This window comes from Rutilus rutilus (genome assembly GCF_951802725.1).
Source record: "Rutilus rutilus genome assembly, chromosome: 5".
Classification (NCBI taxonomy): Eukaryota; Metazoa; Chordata; class Actinopteri; order Cypriniformes; family Leuciscidae; genus Rutilus; species Rutilus rutilus.
The window spans coordinates 46,442,558-46,466,467 of NC_140213.1; the positions used below are offsets into that span (position 1 = coordinate 46,442,558).

At 37.6% G+C, this 23,910-nt stretch overlaps 2 protein-coding genes across 2 annotated transcripts in view; both read left to right on the forward strand.

Moving 5' to 3' along the window:
* LOC311291142 (uncharacterized protein) overlaps positions 1 to 13,419 on the forward strand; it is a gene marked incomplete at its 5' end in the record, with an annotated part of 50,297 nt that extends 36,878 nt beyond the window's left edge. Inside the window, 8 exons of the mRNA XM_084410015.1 lie at positions 4,317 to 4,490; positions 4,717 to 4,887; positions 5,234 to 5,407; positions 5,555 to 5,719; positions 8,015 to 8,185; positions 11,926 to 12,117; positions 12,236 to 12,406; positions 12,833 to 13,419. Of these exons, the coding sequence (XP_084266141.1) occupies positions 4,317 to 4,490; positions 4,717 to 4,887; positions 5,234 to 5,407; positions 5,555 to 5,719; positions 8,015 to 8,185; positions 11,926 to 12,117; positions 12,236 to 12,406; positions 12,833 to 13,010 (1,396 nt within the window). The 3' untranslated portion in view covers positions 13,011 to 13,419. The remainder of the gene's footprint in view (positions 1 to 4,316; positions 4,491 to 4,716; positions 4,888 to 5,233; positions 5,408 to 5,554; positions 5,720 to 8,014; positions 8,186 to 11,925; positions 12,118 to 12,235; positions 12,407 to 12,832) is intronic.
* Positions 13,420 to 15,289: 1,870 nt separating this feature from the next.
* Positions 15,290 to 23,910, forward strand: part of LOC311291143 (uncharacterized protein) — a gene marked incomplete at its 5' end in the record, with an annotated part of 100,882 nt that continues 92,261 nt past the window's right edge. Inside the window, 10 exons of the mRNA XM_084410016.1 lie at positions 15,290 to 15,318; positions 15,470 to 15,655; positions 16,648 to 16,818; positions 20,418 to 20,591; positions 20,891 to 21,067; positions 21,186 to 21,356; positions 21,783 to 21,956; positions 22,520 to 22,690; positions 22,842 to 23,015; positions 23,113 to 23,286. Of these exons, the coding sequence (XP_084266142.1) occupies positions 15,290 to 15,318; positions 15,470 to 15,655; positions 16,648 to 16,818; positions 20,418 to 20,591; positions 20,891 to 21,067; positions 21,186 to 21,356; positions 21,783 to 21,956; positions 22,520 to 22,690; positions 22,842 to 23,015; positions 23,113 to 23,286 (1,601 nt within the window). The remainder of the gene's footprint in view (positions 15,319 to 15,469; positions 15,656 to 16,647; positions 16,819 to 20,417; positions 20,592 to 20,890; positions 21,068 to 21,185; positions 21,357 to 21,782; positions 21,957 to 22,519; positions 22,691 to 22,841; positions 23,016 to 23,112; positions 23,287 to 23,910) is intronic.

Genomic DNA, 23,910 nt, shown 5'->3' on the forward strand with positions numbered 1-23,910 from the left:
AACGCGCGTTACAAGCAGTTAACCTGGAATAAAGTGGTAGTTTTTCCTTCATGCAAATTCGCCAAAATCACCGCGAGATCAGCAGAGGAGAAACGTCCGCGCAAAATGTTTCACTCCGTTTCCATGGCAACTCTGCGCCGCGGCCGCTCCAGTGTTTGAAAAATAGACAGTATGGGTTTGAAAGCGACATGAATGTTCAAAGTTCACGCGCACGGCCATTGATTAAACCACGTCAAAATCATGCAGCATTTACAAACATCTAGAATTAGAACATTACTTAAATAAAAATCTCATTAATATTACATTATACATTTAAAACTGATTTTGGAGATCTATGACTCGTTCATAGACCAAATGGCCTATGCCCACACTACTGCAGTCACTCACAATAATAATTAAAATAAAATAAAAATATTTGGCTTAGTTATTATTCATTAGTTATTTTTATTTTTGCTAAAGTTTAACCCTAAAGTTTACCCCGGGCTTAAAGTAAAAAGATTTCTGTACCATGCGTCCATGCAAAGTACCATGGTAATATTTGAGGTAGCCTACCAAGGTTATATGAGGAAGTATGTACCATGGTAATATGTACGGCAGAATGTACCATGGTTATATCTGAGGTACTAGGGCATGTACCATGGTAAATCTGAGGTACCATACTATGTACCATAGTAACATACTGTACAGTATAGTACTTCAGATATTATCATGGTACCATGATAATATCTGAAGTACTATAAAGTATGTACCATAGTTATATCTGAGGTACTATGGTATGTACCATGGTAGGTACCACGGTAAATCTGAGGTACCATACTATGTACCATAGTAACATCTACAGTACCATGCAATGTACCATGGTACCATGATAATATCTGAAGTACTATATAGTACCATGGTTATATGTAAGGTACCATGGTACTACCATAGTACTACTATGGAATACCGTGGTACTACTATGGTATACCATGGTATGTACTATACTACATCATAGTAAAATTTCTTATGGGTCCAAGCTCAGTCGGATACCACATCACCTTCTACTGGATGTGTAATGAGCTAATTGAGCATCATAAGCTACATTTAGATTGCCAAATCCATATTTGCAGTTATTTGGGTGAGAGTAACTTAAAAGTAATGCAATAGTAGTGTAATGCCTTACATTTTAAATACAGTAATATTGTAATGTAACGAATTACTTTGAAATGACAGTAATAAGTAATAAATAACGCATTACAGTTTCGAAGTAACTTGCCCAACACTGGTCACATGCCTGTCTTGTCTCGTGTAGCACATGTGGTGTTTGTGTTCCTGGCACTGTTTTGACCCCACCCTCCTTGTTATCTCATTATTGGTTTCATTTGCCCCACCTGTTGTTCCTCATCACCTGCCTGATTTGTCCCTTTTATAAGTTCCTTTGTGTTTGCAGTCTGTGTCGGATCGTTGTCTTGTTTACGTCTCCCGCTTTCCCGTGAAACCCTGGTATGTTGTTTTGAAGTTGTAGTTTTGGTTATTTCATGTTTTCCCCCTTGAGGGTTTTTGTTTCTCTTCATGTTTCTTTTATTTAATAAATATTCTTTCTGCACTTGAGTCCTCTCCTTTAGTTTTTCTTTAGTTAAACGTGACAGAACGATCTGACCATGTTAAGGACTCAGCAGAAGAATTCACGACACCCACCAGGCCCTCCTGTCTCGTGCCCCCACTACGAACGTATTATTCGTTTTCAGGCACTTAGTTCCCTCCGCCAGCAAGGGGCTGATTTGAGGAAATTCGCGGCCGAATTCCTTAGAGCGGCGGAGGGCCTACAACTGAACGAGGGGCCTCTTAAGGATCTTTTCTTTTATGCACTCGATGAGCCCATGGACTGGTTACTTAGGAGGGCGTATGAAAGAAGTACCTTTGAGGCAATGGTGGAGGGTCTCGCTCGCTTGCAGGAGCGAGAGGCCAGGAAGAGGGTCCCGAGTCCAGTGGTCCCAGTTCCGGTGGTCCCGAGTCCAGTGGTCCCAGTTCCAGTGGCCCCAGTTCCAGTGGTCTCGAAACGGAGGAGGAAGAGGAAGACTCCCTCCGTGACTGTTCCGGTGGCCTCAGTTCCGGTGGACCCGAGTCCGGTGGTCCCAGTTCCGGTGGTCCCAGTTCCGGTGGTCCCTGTTCCGGTGGTCCCTGTTCCGGTGGTCCTGCTCGCACTGCCTGCACCACCTCAGCGATCCGTCACGCTGCCCAGCCCAGAGAATGCATCGCCGCTGCCCAGCCCAGAGAATGCATCGCCGCTGCCCAGCCCAGAGAATAAAGCCTCGCTTTTGTCCAGTCCGGCGCCTCATAAACACACACACACACCAGAGAAAAAACTTTGCAGGTCCTATGGCTGAGAGAGAGCCTACTCGGATGAAAACCGCTTCAGTGAGCTCATTTATAGTAACGCCGCATTTTTATTGACAGTAACGGTAACGGCGTTGTTATGGAGGAAGCAGTAATTAGTTTGATTACTCGTTACTGAAAAAAATAACGCCGTTAGTAACGCCGTTTATTTATAACGCCGTTATTCCCATCACTGATTGTAATGGACTCCTCACTGGCCTTCCCAAAAAGACCATAAGACAGTTTCGGCTCATACAGAACGCTGCCGCCAGGATTCTGAGCAGAACCAGAAAATATGAACATATCACACCAGTCCTCAGGTCTTTACACTGGCTCCCAGTTAGATTTAGGATTGATTTTAAAGTATTATTACTGGTATATAAATCATTCAATGGCCTAGGACCTCAATATATTGCAGATATGCTCACTGAATATAAACCCAACAGATCACTCAGATCATTAGGATCATATCAGCTAGAAATACCCAGGGTTCACTCTAAGCATGGTGAGTCCGCTTTTAGCTATTATGCTGGAACAGCTTCCAGAGGAGATCAGACGTGCTCCTACAGTAATCACATTCAAATCGAGACTCAAAACACATCTGTTTAGCTATGCATTTACTGAATGAGCACTGTGCCGCTGTTCGTCCGACTGTTTGTACTGTACTGTATTTTATTTTTTAATTTTTAACTGTTTTAAATTTTTTATTATTTTAATTTCTTCTATGTAAAGCACTTTGAATTGCCTATGTGTATGAAATGTGCTATATAAATAAACTTGCCTTGCCTTGCCTTGGTTTGGGCGTAACGTGAAATAAACCAATCAGAGCGTCATCTCACATTCCCTTTAAGAGCAGACGCGATTGTTCCATGGCGGGTTGCTATTATAACGGCGGATTTGCCAGACGCACACCAGGAGCGGTTCACAGCCGAGGAGACCGACGTTCTTGTCACGACCGTAAAACACAGAGAAGTGACAATGGGGATGGAGAAACACACCCAAATTAGCTTCGGTTCAACAGGCGTATGATAATTTGGGTAAATGTGTAAGCTAGATGTATGCTTTTATAATAAACTATCTATCTATCTATCTATCTATGAGAGAATCAAAGTGTATGCGCGTTGTGCACACGCTACATTGATTATGGCCAAGCATGCGCCCTTAAAATAGCATATAATAACATGCGCAACGCGCCACTGACTTTAAACTACAGTAGTTTTTTTCGGTCAGTGGTGGAATTGTTTTCTAAACCTGCAAAATAGCATGAAGGAACGTTTGCGCCAGAACACGCCTCCTCTTTGCGCTGAACCGCCCCCAGGAGCACAAGTGTATTTCTTAGTTAACCGACGTGCGTCTGTGGAGGGAAAAGTCCACTGTGCGCGGGTGTAAAATAGGAATGATACATGCGTCGGTGTACAAAGTCAATTGCGCTGGGTGCAAGATAGGGCCCCACATCTCACAATTCTGACTTTATAACACAATTGTGACTTTAAATCATGCAATTCTGACTCTATATCTCACAATTCTCAGTGTCCTTAATGTTAACCTAACTATATTGAAAAAATCACTCACTGAAAAACTTTTGTAGCAATATTTAATTCATGCAGACTATGCTGTTTTTTTAATTTTATGATTTGATTAAATTTTTGTAGTATTTATTTACCTTATTTTTTACATGTAGTATATCCTACCTGAAAAAAATTTCTCTGTTCTGTTGTGTTTGTCTCATTGGTCATGATTTGCTTAGATTTTTCACTGATTGTTTACTTTATTGCTTACTTTATTGCTTACTATTTTAGTAAAATTTTGCTAGTTTTGCTTTATTGAAATGCATGTTCTTTAAGAAAGTGGTCCCACTCTCTTCAACTTTGAAAACCCTTCCATTACTGTAGACGTGTTTTTTTGGCAGAAAAAAACCCTGAAGAGACCTTCCTGTCTTTTTCTTTATTCTCTCTCTTCAGGCTGGATAATAACAGTATTACAGCAGAAGGTTGTGCTGCTCTGACTTCAGCGTTTAATTCAAACCCTTCAAACCTGATAGAGCTGGATCTGAGTCGAAATAAACTCGGAAACTCTGGAATAAAGAAGATCTGTGTTCTGTTGGAAAATACACAATGCAGATTAGAGAAACTGAAGTGCGTATTAATTTATCCTCATTTCTGCATGATAACAGATTTATAAATGTCCATTTGATTAGATTAACTAAAAAAATATGTTTCAGTTATTAATTTCAATTACAGTTTGAAAACTTAAAAATATTTTATGAAACATTTAGAAATGCAAATGAAGCAGGCGTTGTCAGTAAGGCATTGGTTGCAGTACTTAACATGTATATGTTTTTGCATGTATGTATATGTATAGTCTTTCAGGCTGCAGTATCACTGAAGAAGGATATAAAACTTTGACCTCATCTCTGAAATCAAACTCAAACCTGACAGAGCTGGATCTCCGAGGAAATGATCCTGGACGATCAGGAGTGAAGGAGCTCAAAGATTTACTGCGGCTTGAAAGCTGTAAATTAAAGAACATCAGGTGAGAAAAGCCTTTGATTTTTCTAAATAAGCCACAGACAGATTCAGAGGTGTGCAGCTCAGTAGATGTGACAAATGGCCAATGCAGAATTAGAATGGCATGAAAAGGAATTTACAATTTACCAAAACTGGAAATATTTACCAAAACTATGACTTCAACACATTCTACACGTTGCCATATTTTATTGCTTTATTGGATCCATAAGGAGGATGGGAGCTGCAAAAGGCATGACATTCTAACAACATTATTTAAATATATATTTTATACTATCTAAATTAGCTTTTGTCTTTTATCCTTTTTTAAAAAAAAATTTAATTATCAAATCTAAATTTTCTATTTCCTGTAGGTTTTTGAAAAGTGCTGCTGCACAGGAAGCGTGTGACTATCTCACTGAAGTTCTGGGTAAAAGTCCAATAAAACTGACAGAACTGGATCTGAGTGCAGATAAATTAAAAAATCTGGATTGGGAGAAGATCTCTACTTTTTTGATGGACTCTCATAGTAAAGTGGAGAAAATGAAGTGAGGGAACATAATTTATACATTATAACTTCTGTTTATTCATTATTAAAGACTGTCAGTCACTTGTGTGAGCAGATATGAAGAGCTGTTAATCTGATGTGTGTTGAATATGTGCTGAATAATAAATAATGCTGTTTCTGTGTTCAGGCTGAATAATTGTGAGCTGACAGAGAAAAGCTGTTCAGTTCTAGCTACTGTTCTCTCCTCTAAAACCATCCTGAAAGAGCTGAACCTGAACAACAGCCGTCTGCTGGACTCTGGAGTCAAAGAGATCTGTGAGGGACTGAAGAAATCAACACTGAAGATTCTTAAGTGAGTTCAGTTTACCATCAGATACACTCAACACCACAGCAATCACAGGGATATTATATATTCACTGAGTCTGCTTGCCTCCTGAAGTGCAAAAAAATGGAAGAATACAAATTTTTTGGTCACACAGTTTAGAGTCCAATATTCACTATTAACTATTAGCTACAAGTTTTGCCTCAATAAACTCCTAATTACTTCTTATTAATAGTTAGTAAGGTAGTTGTAGACAGTAGCATTTAAGTTTAGGTATGGGTAGGATTAGATGTAGAATGAGATCATGCAGAATAAGGCAATAATATGTGCTTTATAAGTACTATTAAACAGCCAATATCCTAGTAATATGCAACTAGTAATTAGCTATTAGTTAATAATGAGAATTGGATACTAAACTACCCTGAACTAACCTTTTCCCCGTAACAGTGGTGTTATCTCTAACAAAAACTAAAATGAAAACTTAAAGGATTTTTGTTACTGGTAAGAAAAATTGGGGAAAAAACTAAAATAACTAAATTAAACTGAAAAATATTTTATGACTTTAAAAGTAGACACAAAAACGGCACAAATGAAGTTTAAAGTTAAGTCAAATTATGTATAGTTTAATTTTATAAACAATATATTATATCAAACATGAATACACAAAAGTGTGTTTAAAGGTACAATATGTAAGAATTTTAAGTATCTAAATATCCAAAACACACTTGCACAGTGTTATATATTTCTTTCAATTGTGTGCTTACATTATCCTAAATGTTTCCAAGAATTTGTACATTCAGAGATATTCACAATTTTAAATAGTGCCCGTCCCTTGTAACTCGTCGCCTGTCAATGACGTAATATCCGCGTTATCCCTGGTTACCACTCGTACTGCCATAGTAACCATGGCGACAGACGTGGACAACTGCGTTATATCTAGTGGCGCGCTCACGCTGTTGTTGTTTAGTTCAAACATTATGGACCATGGCAAGCAGACTTTGGGACAAAAGCAGAAATAAAACGGAAATCAATATCGATGTGGCGTTTTCGAGATGCCGAGAGCTAGCGTCCGTGACAAACTTAGACTTGACAGAGCTTCACGAGTCACGACTTGACAGGGACGATAATGGGTCTATAATTTTTGTGGTAGGTTTATTTTAACGGATAGAGACAAAATATCAACCAAAAAATCCAGAAGAAACACATTATATAAAGGTTATAAATTGATTTGCATTTCGGTAAGTGAAATAAGTATTTGATCCCCAAGCAAAACATGCCTTAGTACTTGGTGGAGAAACCTTTGTTGGCAAGCACAGAGGTAAGACATTTCTTGTAGTTTCATCAAGATACAGATTCTGTGGACAGGTGTCCACTGCGCTAGTAGTACTTTCTTAAAGTGACGGGACTAATCTGTGTTTCACATGGGCACATAACCAATTTGTGGGAGGCAGAATTCTTGCTGGTTGGTAGGGGATCAAATACTTATTTCACTCGAACAAATGCTAATCAATTTACAACCTTTATATAATGTGTTTTTCTGGATTTTTTGGTTGATATTCTGTCTCTATCCGTTAAAATAAACCTACCATAAAAATTATAGACCCTTCATTTCTTTGTAAGTGGGCGAACTTACAAAATCAGCAGGGGATCAAATCATTTCCCCCACTGTAAACGTGTTAACTGTGTTACATGTAACAGCCTTAATAAAATGTCATTATCTGTTAATATATTAACCATAAAGTGCTACATCGAAATGTTCTGGGAAGTGGGAAGTAGATGTGCAAGTGTACGGTAATGAACATGCACATAATTGTTGTTGTGGGCACTTCAAAATGTTTGCAATTTTATTAAAGAGAGTTTCTGTATTATAAATTTAGATTTTTAGAATTAATTTTTAGAATTACCTGGTTCAAATTTGCTGCATTAAAGAGGCATGCTCACTCTGATGTAAACAACCCCAACACAGACGAGAAGCCTAAATGAATGAAGAAGATGGGCTGAATGAATTAGCAAATTCACTCTCTGACAGTGGATTACGCTGGCGGAACAGCACCTCCGTAAACAAAACTCTGCTTTTTGTTTGACATCTTCCTGACACAGAGAAGGAAGTCACAGTATTTAAATGTTTTTATTTTGATATTGTCACGTGTCTACTGGGAAGAAAACTTCAAAACTCAAAAAACTAAAATAGACAATTTGTAAATATTGTATTTGATGAACATTTCTACATGCACTGATCATTGTGATTCAGTTTAAGTTATAATTCATCTGATAATTTAATTTGAAACACAATGTTACATTTAAATCAAGTTTCATGTTTTGTAGACTTTCAGACTGCAGTATCACAGAAGAAGGTTATAAAGCTCTGGCTTCAGCTCTGAAATCAAACTCACACCTGATAGAGCTGGATCTCAGAGGAAATGATCCTGGACAATCAGGAGTGAAGGAGCTCTATGATGTACAACAGAGTTTGTGGAATCAGATGAAAACACTGAGGTGAGTGTTATTAAGACAATAAAATGCAATAGTTTTTAGCTGGAAGAGAATTAAACCGTCAAAAAGAAATTTATAGAAGCTTTGAAATGATTAAAGGACCTTTAAAATATTATGAAAGAAATATTTATATGGCAGGTAATATCAATGTATTTCCTCTATCTTCAGCAGTGGTGTAGTCGGGGCCATACGCACATATACGATATATACTTACTTTTTGCCGAGGACTGTTTTCATATTACAACTTCAAAGGATTAATATTTGCATATACCCACTTGTTTTTGTTCCTTCAAAAGTCCATAAGCTCCTGTCATTTTAGCTGCCCCTTTAACTGTGTGTCCAAAACTGTTGCGTGAACTCACGATTGTTTGTTGTAATTGGTGCATTGGCACTTCTGCCATTCTGCCTGTTCCCGCCCATCATCAACTCACAAGAGAACTCTGCCGTATGAAAATTAACAATGGTTTTACTACAAAAACAAACAAAAACCATGTTATTGTAGTAGTTATTCCATTGTAACCACAAATTAACCATGGTTTTGCTACAAAAACTATAGTTTAACTATGGTATTATTGTGGTTATACAAATGGTAATCAATACCCCAAAAAACAGATAATTTTCGTAAGGGAAACGGTCTCAGACTCCCGTCAGTTCCACTCGATGCTTTGAGTGCTTTAATGCTCTGCATTAAAAACGACAAAAGGAAATATGGTGGTGAGTAAATCTCTGTTACCATAAATTATACGTTTATCTCTGTAAAGATATATAAATGAGGATGACTTGACTGACTTGACTTGACGTGAGTGAAGACACTCTGATGCATTGCCAGGTAAAATGAATAAAAACATACAAATATATTAGGAAAAGCTGAATAAAAAGCACACCCCAAGTGGTACTGCGGCCATGATGCAAAACGTCTCGGTTACGTATGTAACCCTCATTCCCTGAACGAATAGGAATCTCACTAGTGAGGCCAATCTACTTTGAGTGTAACTAAAACGAGCCTATGCACGTTGGCATGCGATAATTGAAATCAGCTGCTCTGCCTCGCAGCAGGGGTATATAATGAGCAACAGGTGCATCGCATCTTCAGCTTTTCGCTGAGGAGCCGAGCCGGTGACCCGGCCGCGCAGTGGGGTACAGCAGTTGTGGCGACGTGACGTCTCCGTTCCCTCCTTCAAGGAAAGAGGGTTACATACATAACCGAGATGTTCCCTTTCAGATGAATAGGAATCCCTACCAAAGCGACTGCTGCCCCCTTCCAGTGACCTGTGTAAGCCTCCTGATCTCTCTTCCCTAATAGGATGATGGGACAGGGCTTACACAGAGAATGTCATTCACAGCTGTTCCGCATAACCCACTCAGTTAAACTACTGGATAACACTGGAAAAGGAACGCTGCGGAAGCCACATCCTTCCCCGAAGGAGTTATGTGGAGATATACATATTGACTAACCCTGTATGGTTGTACTGCATATGGAAGTTACTAGGGTGACTACAACCTCGTAAGAGATGGGTTCTCCCAAGGGAAAGACACAGGCTTCCGTTTAGGAGCAACCGTGGAAAAGTACACATATGGGATCCCCTCTGGGTCACACATATGGCACCCAGCCTAGACCCGGTTCTCAAGTTTACAGCGGAATATAGGCTTGGCGCCGGACACTCCGCCACGTCCGGCTTCCATGGGTGACGGGACTCAACAGGGTCAGCCCGTAGGGACTCTCTGGAGCACTTTTTGTGCAGCATGCCAACATTGAGCATAGAGTACCTCTATGTACTTCTACCCGTTTGAGGTGAGAACACAGGAGGATACCGGCTCTACACGTAGACTATAGAATCTAGTGAATGTGTTGAGTGTCGCCCAGCCCGCAACACTACAAATATCTGTCAGCGAGGCACCACGTGCCAGTGCCCAGGAGGATGCAACACTTCTTGTAGAGTGAGCTCGCATCCTGAGCGAGCAAGGCACGTCTTGTGCTTGGTAAGCCAAGGTGATGGCATCAACTATCCAGTGGGCCATCCTCTGCTTGGAGACAGCCTTTCCCTTCTGATGGCCAGACCAAGAGCTGGTCTGAGGTCCGAAGGCTTTATGTTCTGTCCACGCACAGTCACATAGCGTGGACGGGACAGAGCAAAGCCAGGGCTGGGTCTGTCTCCTCCAGGAGTCGTGATTTTCAGAAATAGCCGCAGCCCACCGTTTGAGAATCACTGATATAGTGTATTTTCACACTTGATGTAATTCTAAAGCAATATTTTAATTATAGTCATATAGAACTGTAATGCGGACAACAAACCTAATGCAGAAATACTTCAGCCATGCAGTAGGCTACTTCAGAAATAATCTGTCGACCAATTTTTAGAATGCACTGTATTTTTTTTTTTTGTAATTATTTATTTTAATTAAACATGTTACCAATACAATACAATAAAATGTTTATTTATAAAGCACAATTTAAAAACAACCGAAGTTGACCAAAGTGCTGTAAAAAAAAAAAAAAAAAAAAAAAAATAGTAATAGTAAAAAATAGTAATGATAATAGTCTAAGAATAAAACACAAGCTGTAAAATAGGTGTAACACACGAAAGTAAAGTCATAAAACAGCTAGTCAAGATATATTAAATGCCAAAGAAAATAAATGAGACTTAAGAGTAGACTTAAAAGTAGATAAATTTGGGGCAGTTCTGATATGAGACGGGAGACTATTCCATAGTTTAGGGCCGATGACTGAAAAGGCACGATCACCTCTATTTTTTTGTCTTGTCCTGGGAACTTGCAATAGTCCAGAATTAGCAGATCTAAGTGACCTTGACTGAGTGTAGGGATGTAGCAGATCTGACAAGTACTGTGCTTTAAATCTATTATAAATAGATTTAAAAACCAACAATAGAATTTTAAAATCAATTCTATATTTGACCGGCAGCCAATGTAGTGAGATCAAGACCGGCGTGACAGAATTATATTTACATTTTCCATAAAGAAGCCGAGCCGCTGCATTCTGAACTAACTGTAGACGTGAAACACAAGCCTGTGGAGCACCGATATACAATGAATTACAGTAGTCCAGTCGAGATGTAACGAAAGCATGCATAGCCGTTTCGAATTTATTAAGGGAAAGAAATGACTTCACCTTTTGACAGAAGACGAAGATGATAAAAACACGACTTAACCACAGTACTTATCTGCTTATCGAATTTAAGATTAATATCAAACCAAACACCCAAGTTTCTGACACATGTAGTACTATAAAGTGACAAAGATGCAAATTCAAAATCATGTACATAGTGTTCGTTTGAACCAAACACAATAAATTCGGTTTTGCTCTCATTAAGTCTCAGGAAGTTAGTCGCAAGCCAGAGTTTTAGTTCTTCCAAACAATCCATAATAGGCTTTAAGGCCTGCTTATCATCACGCTTCAAAGGGATATAAATTTGGGTGTCATCAGGGACTACAGGTGGAAATTAGCAACAACCTGCTACAACCTGGTATAATGCATCTCTCCTTTTTAAGGTTAATGTATATTTTACATTGTCCCTGTTCAAAAAAAAAGAAAAAAAAAAGAAAGAAAAGAGACCCCATACTTGTTTAAAATAGACCCTAGTGGATGCATATAATGGGAAAACAGTAAAGGACCAATAATTGAGCCCTGGGGTTCAAGTAGGGTTACCAGTGAACAACAACATGAAAACACTTTTTTAATGGTGGTTGAGGCAGGGTACAGAATAGTAAACCACTTTTTTTGTCAGGACTAAAAGACTGGTCTTCAAGTTTTTGGGTCCTGCTGCAGAGGAAGCCTGTCAGTATGTGAGTGGAATAGTGGGTGAAAACCTGTTACTCCAGAGAGAACTGAATCTGAGTGGACGTGAACTAGGAGACACACGAGTGAATCAGATCGCTGCTCTACTGCAGGATAAACACTGTAAACTCAACACACTGATGTGAGTATTGTGTTCATATGTTATTGTAGATTTAACTTAAAGACATTTGGTGACAAAAGCATGTTGGCGTCAAATACTTTGTGTTTGTAAATTCTCCCTCTTCTGTTCATCATTTTAGGCTGCGTAAGTGTGGTCTAACAGAGGAAAGCTGTTCAGCTCTTGCTACAGTCCTGAGATCAAACTCCAGTCTGAAAGAGCTTGACATCAGCAACAATAATCTGCAGGATTCAGGAGTGAAGAAACTCCAGAACGGATTAGAAAATACAAACTGTACACTGGAGAGACTCGGGTAAGGTCACTAAACCAGTTTTTTTTTATTTTAAAGCTGCACTATGTAACTTTGTTGTGTTCAAAATTTATATAATGAGCGAGTATAACATGAATCCTTTTTCAAACCATGTTTTTGTCTTATCCTGATTCACTATAATAAGTGTTTATATTTTGACTATTTTAGCCGGTCGGGTCACAACCACTGCGGAGTAGAACAGTACTGTACCTGCATGAATCACCATACACATAAAAAGAGACAAGTAGCTTCAGCTGCAATGTTCTTCTGCTAGATGCAAGCAGTTTTGTTTATTAACCCCTGAATCGCCAAAAGTTACATAGTGCAGCTTTAATAATAACATTTCTCTTTACTCTTTGTCCAGAGTTAAATTACTCCATAAACAAGTTTCTATCAGATGATGAAATATTTTTCTCTTCTCTTCTGTAGACTTTCAGACTGCAGTATCACAGAAGAAGGTTATAAAGCTCTGGCTTCAGCTCTGAGATCAAACCCTTCACACCTGATAGAGCTGGATCTCAGAGGAAATGATCCTGGACAATCAGGAGTGAAGGAGCTCAGTGATTTACTACAGGATCAGAAATGTCAACTCAAGACACTGAGGTGAGACGTGATGAAATAATACAACAAAAATGATAAGCAGCCAAATTATTTATAGAATTATTCATTAACCCTCTAGGGTCGACAATCGCGCCGACAGGCTTTGCTGGATTTTTTTCACATAGCAGCAAAATAGACTTAATATACAGATAAAAGATAAAAAAGCATACAGAATACAGATAAAAAAAATTTACTGTAAAAGGTCTACTTTTGTATTTGTCCACTTATAATCAAAACAAGACATTGTGCTTTTGTAAAATTAAGAAAATAAATAAGTGTGCTTTCTGCCGTCTCCGTGAACTTTTTTTCTGGAGCACGTCTCTTAATTTAAACAAAACTCAGTGAAAACTTGTCAGACTACATGACCAAAAAATCTTTATAAACATTTAAGTGTCTACTTTTAAATGATCTAATTCAAAATGAAAACAAATATTCTCTTTATGTAATCTTTATGAAAAGAGAGAGATGTCAGTCGTTTTCATGGCAGTTCATTATCTGCTAATGTGAACACGCCTACTGAGATCTCATGCTATTGAAATGCAAATGATCTGAGGTGATCCATGCAAACCTGCCAACGCCCACATCAACTCGCTAAAACACATCAAGTTTAATCAGATTCATGTACTTTACGTCATCTTGAGATGCTGTGAGGAATAATAATAGCGTAGTAATAATCCTGGAAAAATTTACCTCAGAAGAAGATCTGGTTTCAGTTTTGTTTCGAGGATCCAGCTGAGGATTGTGAATAGTAAGTTCTTTATTCTTAAGTTCTTTATTCTAATCGCGATATGGAATAATGTCTGTAAACCACAAAAAGACTTTTAAAACATATTTAAAGTTTAAATATGAATCCTCTGTGTTATGCGTGTCTCTTTGTGAATGAATGTCACAGATGAGCACTTTTGTTTACTACAAGCACTTACATTAGTAAACATGCTATTTTTACATGAACACATCGACTAGTTTGGCTTTTCCCAAACTATACTGCTATACTGAGATGAATGAAATCGACTGAAATATGTTGAAATAAAATGTATTTGTATAAGCAACATACTAAAGTGCAAATTAACATTTATATGCCCTATATTAATACATCATAAAAACTATTGTAATATGAGTGTTTGACAAGATTTCGTTGACTAGTTTTGGATAGATTATAAAGTTTTTACTGTAAAATAGACTACTGCCCCATCAATGAAGCTTTTGTTAGCCAATTTCTGCTCGTATGTTAAATATATAATATGAGATGTTTTGTCAAAAATAAAGTAGGTATATTGAATTATCAACTAAGATGTTATAGTGTTTGTTCCAATGTATATTCAAACTAATCCTTAACTTTGAAATCAGTAAGATAAACTTAATGCCTTTTACAAAGAATGATTACAACTGAAATATATTTACAAGATAGATGTAAACAAAATCTTAATTTGTCAATATAAGTTTTCTCATTAAATTATTTATTGTTGTGTTTCAATTAACTGTACAATTACATGATATGTGTACCTTGGATATTATACAATTTGCATGCATACAAAATTTGTGGAAAAAGACACATTTCTTTCAAGATGTTTCCAACTCTAACTTTGAACCAATTCTGTAGAATGGCCCATTATAGCCGATATTGAACAGGATTTGTTTCCAGGTATGACTGTGTACTCAAAATGTGCTTTTGACTTTTATTTATATTTGGATTATATTGTTAACTATATTCTAAATAAACTACTATATACATACATACATATATATACACTACTCACAATAAGTTAGGGATATTGTTATTTACATGAGTGCTATTCCTATTTGGTCTAAATTTTAATGAAATAAGTAAAAGTATCCTTTGATATTACTAATAATGAATGAGAAGAAACCCCATTTTCATTAGTGTAATATTTATTACCCCAAAAATGTAGACAATAACAAGGGTAGCCCCAAATAACAAAAATTGACAATGTCAGTAGCGGGTGTTTCCACCATTTGCCGCAATGACAGCGACGTCTCATGCTCCTCACTAGCCTCATGATGTTGTCCTGAGGCAATGCGTTCCACTCTTCCACAAGTGCTGCACGCAGTTCTGCCAGGTCACGTGGGGGTGGGGTATGATCATCCAGTCTCTGCTTCAGCTGGTCCCAAACGTGCTCTATGGGGTTCAGGTCAGGGGACATTGCTGGCCATACCATATGAGGCACTCCGACTTCCTGAAGTCGAGCTGTGACAATTCTGACACGATGTGATGGAGCATTATCATCCATGAACAGAAAGTTGGGGGTGTGCTGGCAGAATTGGGGGATGAGGATGGGTTCTATGATGTCTCTGAGGTAAGAACGTGCAGTGACTGAGCCATCTACAATAACCAAATCAGTTTTGCGCTGACTGGTGATGCCTGCCCAGACTGTTACACCTCCTCCACCAAAGCTAACCCTGGGGACCATGTTGACCTCGGCGTATCGTTCACCTCGCCTTCTCCAGCAACACTGACGAGTGTCGGGTCACCTTGCACAGAAATGATGGTCGTCAGCGTCACCCCATAGAGCACGTTTGGGACCAGCTGAAACAGAGACTGGATGATCATACCCCACCCCCACGTGACCTGGCAGAACTGCGTGCAGCACTTGTGGAAGAGTGGAACGCATTGCCTCAGGACAACATCATGAGGCTAGTGAGGAGCATGAGACGTCGCTGTCATTGCGGCAAATGGTGGAAACACCCGCTACTGACATTGTCAATTTTTGTTATTTGGGGCTACCCTTGTTATTGTCTACATTTTTGGGGTAATAAATATTACACTAATGAAAATGGCGTTTCTTCTCATTCATTATTAGTAATATCAAAGGATACTTTTACTTATTTCATTAAAATTCAGACCAAATAGGAATAGCACTCATGTAAATAACAATATCCCTAACTTATTGTGAGTAGTATATATATATATATATATATATATATATATATATATATATATATATATATATATATATATATATATATATATAATAGTATATCTTTGGTCCTCACATTCTTTAGTTCCCATACATACCGTTGACATACCTGACTGAAAGGCTCATTATGCGGCTCATTATGCTGGTCATTGTCTTCTCAGGTGTGAATCAAAGCATTATTCATGATCATTCACGCCCCCACACATATTGCCTTTCTAAACAAAAAGTGTCTTACAAAATTTAAATCAATATATTGTTTTATGTGAATGAGTAGGTAGGATGATTTTCACATCATTTTGAAGCAAAAACTCTAGGTGACACATATTTAGTATGTGTTTTGTGGCCTTTTTTTCAGAGACTTAATTTTTTTGTTTTTCCAATAACCTTGCATAAATGTTATTCTCTCAAAAATACAAACATGTACATACATATTATGGTAGCCCCGTTTGTGCTGAATACAGTGTAATGACAATTTTGCCATTTATTATGTTTATAAGCTCCAAAAAAAAGCACAAATGTCCGGGCATGTCAAAACATCTCAAGGCCCCCAAAAACACGTTGGACCCCTAAGGGTTAATACAACAATCCATTGCAAAGTAAATTGAACATAAAATATTTGACACTGTTTTCAATTGCAATCAGAAGCTATTTTTAATAAAGGTTTAGTTAATAATTTAATTGAATCCTGCTTTATTTTCCCTTCTCCAGGTTTTTAAATTCTGATGTAGATGAAGCCTGTCAGTCTGTGAACAGAGTTCTGGGTGAAAATCTGTTACTCCTGAGAGAACTGAATCTGAATAAATGTAAACTACGACCCTCAGGATTGAAGAAACTTGCTGCTGTACTGCATGATAAACACTGTAAACTCAACACATTGATGTAAGTTTTATTATCATTGCAAATTTTTTTTTTATTATAATTGTGAACTTGCTCATTATGTTATGTATATTTTGCAATGTCATCACCGTCATATGTAGATAAAACCAAACTATGTTTTCTCTTTATTATTTAGTCTGAATAACAGCGATATCACAGATGAAGATTGTCGGGTTCTGACTGAAGCTTTAAATTCAAACCCGTCAAATCTTTCCTGGTAGCCTTGAGTAAATTAACTTGTCTCAGAAAATGATTCATAAAACATATAAATATCAGTTGAGCCTATGTTTACATTCTTCACTGACACAGATGAAAATGAAAATACTATCAGTCAAAGTTCAGCTTTAGGAGAGGAAGAAATAGGGCAGGGTAAGGAGACTGAGAGAAAAAGAAAGATGAAGATGAGGAGAGCGCAGTTATTGACAAATAATCTAATGCCCACTGACATGGTTTTAAAGCTATTTCTTATCCATTTTTTGGCCTTCAAAAGTCTTAAATTGCACATATTGTCGGTCAGAGAAATCCAAGTTTTCTGAGGCATGCCCCCGAACCCCCCTAACTTTTTACGTTTGAATTTACATTGTGAAAAACATGCTTGGGTTCCATATTGTGGCGTTCAGCAATTTTAATATAGTATCGTTATCATATCAGTGTAGATGTAGATGGACCAAAACAAAACCATTAAAATATCATGTAAATAAGTTTGGCTCTATCCCTTCCTGTCTTTGTCATCATTGTGCAGCTATATGCATATCTGCCAATTTAGCGCTGCTTTTATTACTCATCAGCACATGTATAGAACTTATATTGTCTGTTTCTCCATTACCCTGTGCAATTGTGTAGGGTAAAACATTGCTTTATAATGTATAGCAACAGTCTTCTTTTCAGCTGTTGCACAACAGCTTTATTGGCATTGGGTGCACAACCTGTAAATGATCAGTTTGTGTTGAAGAGTGCTCTGCCATTTTCTCTTGTCTCCTGCTTTGTTGGGGGATTAATTCATGTATATTACAGTGCAGCATGTCTTACATGCTCACAGCATTGTCTGTTAAGGCATTTGCAGTAGCAAGTCTCAATACTTCCTCTGCAGCAGCAGCAGCGTAGCAGATCTATTCCGCCAAGACTAAATACATTAACATTGCCATATCCATTACCATGCCAATCTCTATTACCATTAGGGATGCAACGATTAGATTTTATTGGTACGTTTATAGTCTGAGGAATAATCACGGTTTCACGATTATCACGATTATTATGCATTCATTCATTTCACAGCAATGTATAAAATCACATGAACACTTTTAGATTTTAAAGTGTTATTTATTGCTGCCTTTTGAAATAGTACAGCACAAAATAATAATAAGTACATCTCTCATTTTGGAATTATAGAAAGTTGACCTCTGCTCTGTAAACATGTCAATATTAGGGGAATAAACTGAACTGTTATTGTCATCAACTATCATTAACTTTTATTATTACGTATTCATTTTAATAATTTTTTTAATAATTAATCTAATTTTACATTTGGGATGTGGCCTGAGAAAATCATGTCTATTATATTTTGGTTTGTTTGTTTGAAGTTTTAGTAAAAATTATAGAAAGAGATTGAGAACAACACTTTGGCCCCTCCACCCCCGAAACGCGATTGATTTGAACCCATTGACCCATACGATCACAAAATGTTCAATGAGTCACTGATAAATTCAAATGTGCTTTCGTGCTTTGGTTGGCACTGAGCCAGAGACGGACGCGCTCATGCTTTTCATATATCACAACTATTCAGTGTTTTCAAACACATAATGTTTATTTGACGTTTCAGATATTTAAATAGACATTTAAATTAAGTACTATAGGCCTAGAAAGACATTTATAGTTTTTACACTGATGTCTAGTTATGACACTGAAATTCGAGCATGTCTTTGTGTCATTATGTCACATCTGTCCACATAAAGAAGAGTCTCGGCTAGTCGGCTATGCGTGTGAGGATGCTCGAGGTGGAGGTTTATAGCCCTTTCTCACAGCACTTGCTATAATTAAACTTATCAATTTGATGGCGGATCCATAAAGGTTCAAACGACAATCACCAGTGACAACTGGAGAATCATCCGTTGTAAAGCGCAAAAGACTTTGGACTTCGGAGAAAAATAGAGACTGCAACCGGCCCATGCGAAAACAAGGATAAATATCAGAAGGGCATTAAATGTAGTCACGCAATGCTGATGTTGTTAACATTAACAATTTGAGAACAAAGTATAATTTGCACAGTTTGACGTGATATGATAAGCGATCGTTCTATTTAATCGGCGCGATTCACTGCAATGCTTTTTTCCCCTTAGTTGGTCAGAACAAAAGTGGATGTTACTTGTTCAAATTACATTTTCCGGTGAAAATGATTATGTTGATCATACTTCCAAAAAGTAGAATCTGTGATTGAGAATCCCAGTATCCTCACCGGCGGTGACTGACAGCCGCACATTCTCCTCAAAACATAGGATTCATCCGTGCTGTGCCGTGCCGAAGCACAACCCATGTAAAGCTGATAATTCCGCAAATAACTGCAATTGCAGATTTCGAACAGAGATGGCGACAAAGAGGAAAAACTGCAGACTGCAGCTTTAACTTTTTTGTACATAGCACTGGTGCTACAGAGGTTGAAAGTTTTGTTGCACAGGCCACACAATTGTAGCACAAGTATAAAACGTCCTTTACCATCTATGTAACCAACCACAAGCAGTGACTTAAACAGGCATGGGACTGACAGAGGACATTATGTTCTATACAGTGCACACAAAATACAAACCTTAACAAGAAAGGTTTTTAGACAAACATTTTCTTAATTTGCCAAAAATGTTCTTTCTTTTGTTGACCTTATACAGTAAGTTATTTTGAAGAATGTGGGAAACCAAACAGTTGCTGGTCCCCGGTGAGTTCCATAGTAGGGAGGAAAATACTATGGAAGTCAGTGGGGTCCAACAAAAAACAAACTACTTGATTGCTTTTGCATCCTGAAGCTCGACACCCAATCATTCTCTTACCATTGCTGATGTCGCTCTCTCTCTTTCTTATTGAGGTTTTGGTTTTAAAGATAGCTGATGATAAATAAAATCCAGCACATTTCTGTTGCTTTTAGGAATGTGAACTCCACTGAATTTCCATGAGGCACAAGAATTAATTTCCAGGGCACATTTTGTGAATGGAACATGAAAGCTCTTAAGATAACAATCTGATTGCTTGAGACGCATGAATAGATTGAATGTAAATTTCATCCATCTATAGAATAATTTGTTTTTCTACATGCAGAATATGCATATTATCGGTTTCTCTAGATACCCAACTAATAAAAACCTAATTTAAAAAAAATCATAACTACAATAAATTTTTTCCTACATTTATGATCAAATTTTGGAGTCTTTCTGACCAATAATTAATTATAATTCATTAATCAATCCACACATTAATAAAGTCAGAAGTGGCTTAGCTGTGCATCTGATAAAGTATTCAGCTCTAATGTGATCTCTCATATTTTGTATTCAGAGTATTGTGCAGTAATGAAGTAACTTAAACCATAATGTGAAATTAATTTATAGTTTTATTTTCTCTAGACTTTCAGACTGCAGTATCACAGAAGAAGGTTATAAAGCTCTGGCTTCAGCTCTGAGATCAAACCCTTCACACCTGATAGAGCTAGATCTCACAGGAAATGATCCTGGACAATCAGGAGTGAAGGAGCTCGATGATTTACTAAAGGATCAGAATTGTCAACTCAAGACACTGAGGTGAGTGTTATTAAAGTAATAAAGTGTAATTTTAGCTGGAAAATAATTAATCTGTTATAGTGCCGTTGCACTTCGGGCGTCCTAAGTTGGAGTCCTGGCTGGTGGACCTTTCCCGATCCCGTCCTCCCATCTCTCCCACTTTACTTCCTGTCCATTCTATACTGTCCTATATTTACAAAAAAATGTAACCGTCAAAAAGACATTTATGAAAGCTTTGAAATGTCTAAAGCCCTTTCACAACATTGTGAGCATAAATCACTATATAGCAGGTAATGTCAGCATACTTCTCCTTTGTCCAGGTTGTTACAGAGTCCTGATGCAGATGAAGCCTGTAAATATCTGACTAAAATTCTTTGCAATAAAAACCCGTTGCTCCTAAGAGAACTGAATCTGAGTGAACGTGATCTAGGAGACACACGAGTGAATCAGATCGCTGCTCTACTGCAGGATAAACACTGTAAACTCAACACACTGGAGTGAGTATTGTGTTCATATGTTATTGTAGATTTAACTTAAAGACATTTGGTGACAAAAGCATGTTGGCGTCAAGTACTTTGTGTTTGTAAATTTTCCCTCTTCTGTTCATCATTTTAGGCTGCGTAAGTGTGGTCTAACAGAGGAAAGCTGTTCAGCTCTCGCTACAGTCCTGAGATCAAACTCCAGTCTGAAAGAGCTTGACATCAGCAACAATAATCTGCAGGATTCAGGAGTGAAGAAACTCCAGAACGGATTAGGAAATACAAACTGTACACTGGAGAGACTCGGGTAAGGTCACTAAACCAATTTTTTTTATTTTAAAGCTGCACTATGTAACTTTGTTGTGTTCAAAATTTATATAATGAGCGAGTATGACATGAATCCTTTTTCAAACCATGTTTTTGTCTTATCCTGATTCACTATAATAAGTGTTTATATTTGGACTATTTTAGACCGGTCGGGTCACAACCACTGCGGAGTAGAACAGTACTGTACCTGCATGAATCACCATAGACATAAAAAGAGAGAAGTAGCTTCAGCTACAATGTTCTTCTGCTAGATGCATGCAGTTTTGTTTATTAACCCCTGAATCCTTAAAAGTTACATAGTGCAGCTTTAATAATAACATTTCTCTTTACTCTTTGTCCAGAGTTAAATTACTCCATAAACAAGTTTCTATCAGATGATGAAATATTTTTCTCTTCTCTTCTCTAGACTTTCAGACTGCAGTATCACAGAAGAAGGTTATAAAGCTCTGGCTTCAGCTCTGAGATCAAACCCTTCACACCTGATAGAGCTGGATCTCAGAGGAAATGATCCTGGACAATCAGGAGTGAAGGAGCTCAGTGATTTACTACAGGATCAGTCCTTTTCACTGACAACAATGAGGTGAGACATGATGAAAAAAAAAAAAATAAAAAAAAAAATTTCTAAATACCGTATATGCAGGCTATTTTTACAGAAACATTATTTTACTAATTCAGTCTAATGCATAGGGCTTGGCAATATTTTTCCCATAGCATACAATATTGATATTTATTAAGTTTATAGTCTTAATGGGGAAGGAAATGTTCCACATGTTTGTTAGACCATCAAAAAATGTAAATATAGTTTGCTTTATTTACTAGCAAACTCCACAAAGCAAGCCACATTTCTATTTTTTTTTTTCTAATTTCACTACTTCACACAGAGACAAGCAGAACATGCAGACTTTTTAGCATCATACATCTGATTGTATAGATTACTTTAAAAATTACTTAAAAGTTTATCAACATCATAGATTTATTATTTCCAATAAATATTGATATTGATCTATCACTCAGCTCCGCTGATGTATCAAAGTAAATTTAAGATAAACCACGTCACACTGTTTCTCATCTAAGTCATATGCTTTTTTCCCTCATGTTTAGTCCAGAACTGAATTAATTCCTGCTTCATCTTCCCTTCTGCAGGTTTTTGAGTCCTGCTGCAGATGAAGCTTGTCAGTATGTGAAAGGAATTGTGGGTAAAAACCTGTTACTCCTGAGAGAACTGAATCTGAGTGAATGTGAACTAGGAGACACAGGAGTGAATCAGATCGCTGCTCTACTGAAGGATAAACACTGTAGACTCAACACACTGATGTGAGTTGTATCATTATAACACCTTTTAATACTTGTGAACTTGCTGCTTGGTTTGTTTTATGTATCTTTTACCAGACAGTGCTGACTTAATAATCATTGCATGCTTTTGTAATGTCATCATCCTCAAGTAAATATTTGTCTGTTTATATAGTCTGAATAACAGCAAAATCACAGATGAAGATTGTCGTGTTCTGACTGAAGCTTTAAATTCAAACCCGTCAAATCTGACAGAGCTGAATCTGAGTGGGACTGAACTGAGAGACTCAGGAATGAAGATCTTCTCGACTCTGTTTGAGAATGAACAGTGTCAACTGAAAAAGCTGATGCAAGTATTTTAGTCAATGTGTTAAAGGCCAAGTGCTGCAAGAAAACTGATATTATTTATCTTTATCATTATGAAAACTTTATTTTCTCTTCTACAGGTTTAAATGCATCAGTATTACAGCAGAAGGTTGTGCTGCTCTGACTTCAGCATTTAATTCAAAACCTTCAAACCCGATAGAGCTGGATCTGAGTGAGAATAAACTAGGAAACTCTGGAGTAACAGAAATCTCTACTCTACTGAGAACTTCACAGTGTACACTGCAGATACTCAGGTTTGAATTTGATTAATCTAAACATTAATCAGTATGATAGCCAAAACTGGCCTGTACACAGGTCCGAAATTACACTCTATACGCCAAGTAAGGGGTAATGTACTTAATCTTACCTAAACTATCGTTTTTAATAATATTACCACAGGCCTATGTAACCCAGACGTTTTTCCTTATTCTCTTTATTTGCGGTTCCACATTATGTTCGCGTTGTCGCGAGACTTCGTGAATCATCGCGAGACTTGACAGAGTGTTGCGTCACTTTCCTTTAAATACGGCCGCGCGCTGTTGTTTGGTATGTGTGTGCGCGAGCCGGTGTGTTGAGCTGCTGCAGGTAGGCGTTTAGCCGTTCAAACATTCTATTAATTAAACTGCTGGTTTAACTATTATGTATGCCAACCTTTTAGATTGCCTCTACCTTTTCAAATGACTGCTGTTGAGTGACTTAATGATACAGGAACTGGTGAGTTTGTCACTGTTTGTTATACGGTGCTAAAAGTGTGTTGTATATGGTTCTGTTAGCCGGTGCTGGCGCTGGCTGTACTTTAATCATACTGAGTCTGACTATATATTTTGTGCCTATTTAAATGAGCGATACATTAATTAATCTTGATATTGTTATTGAAT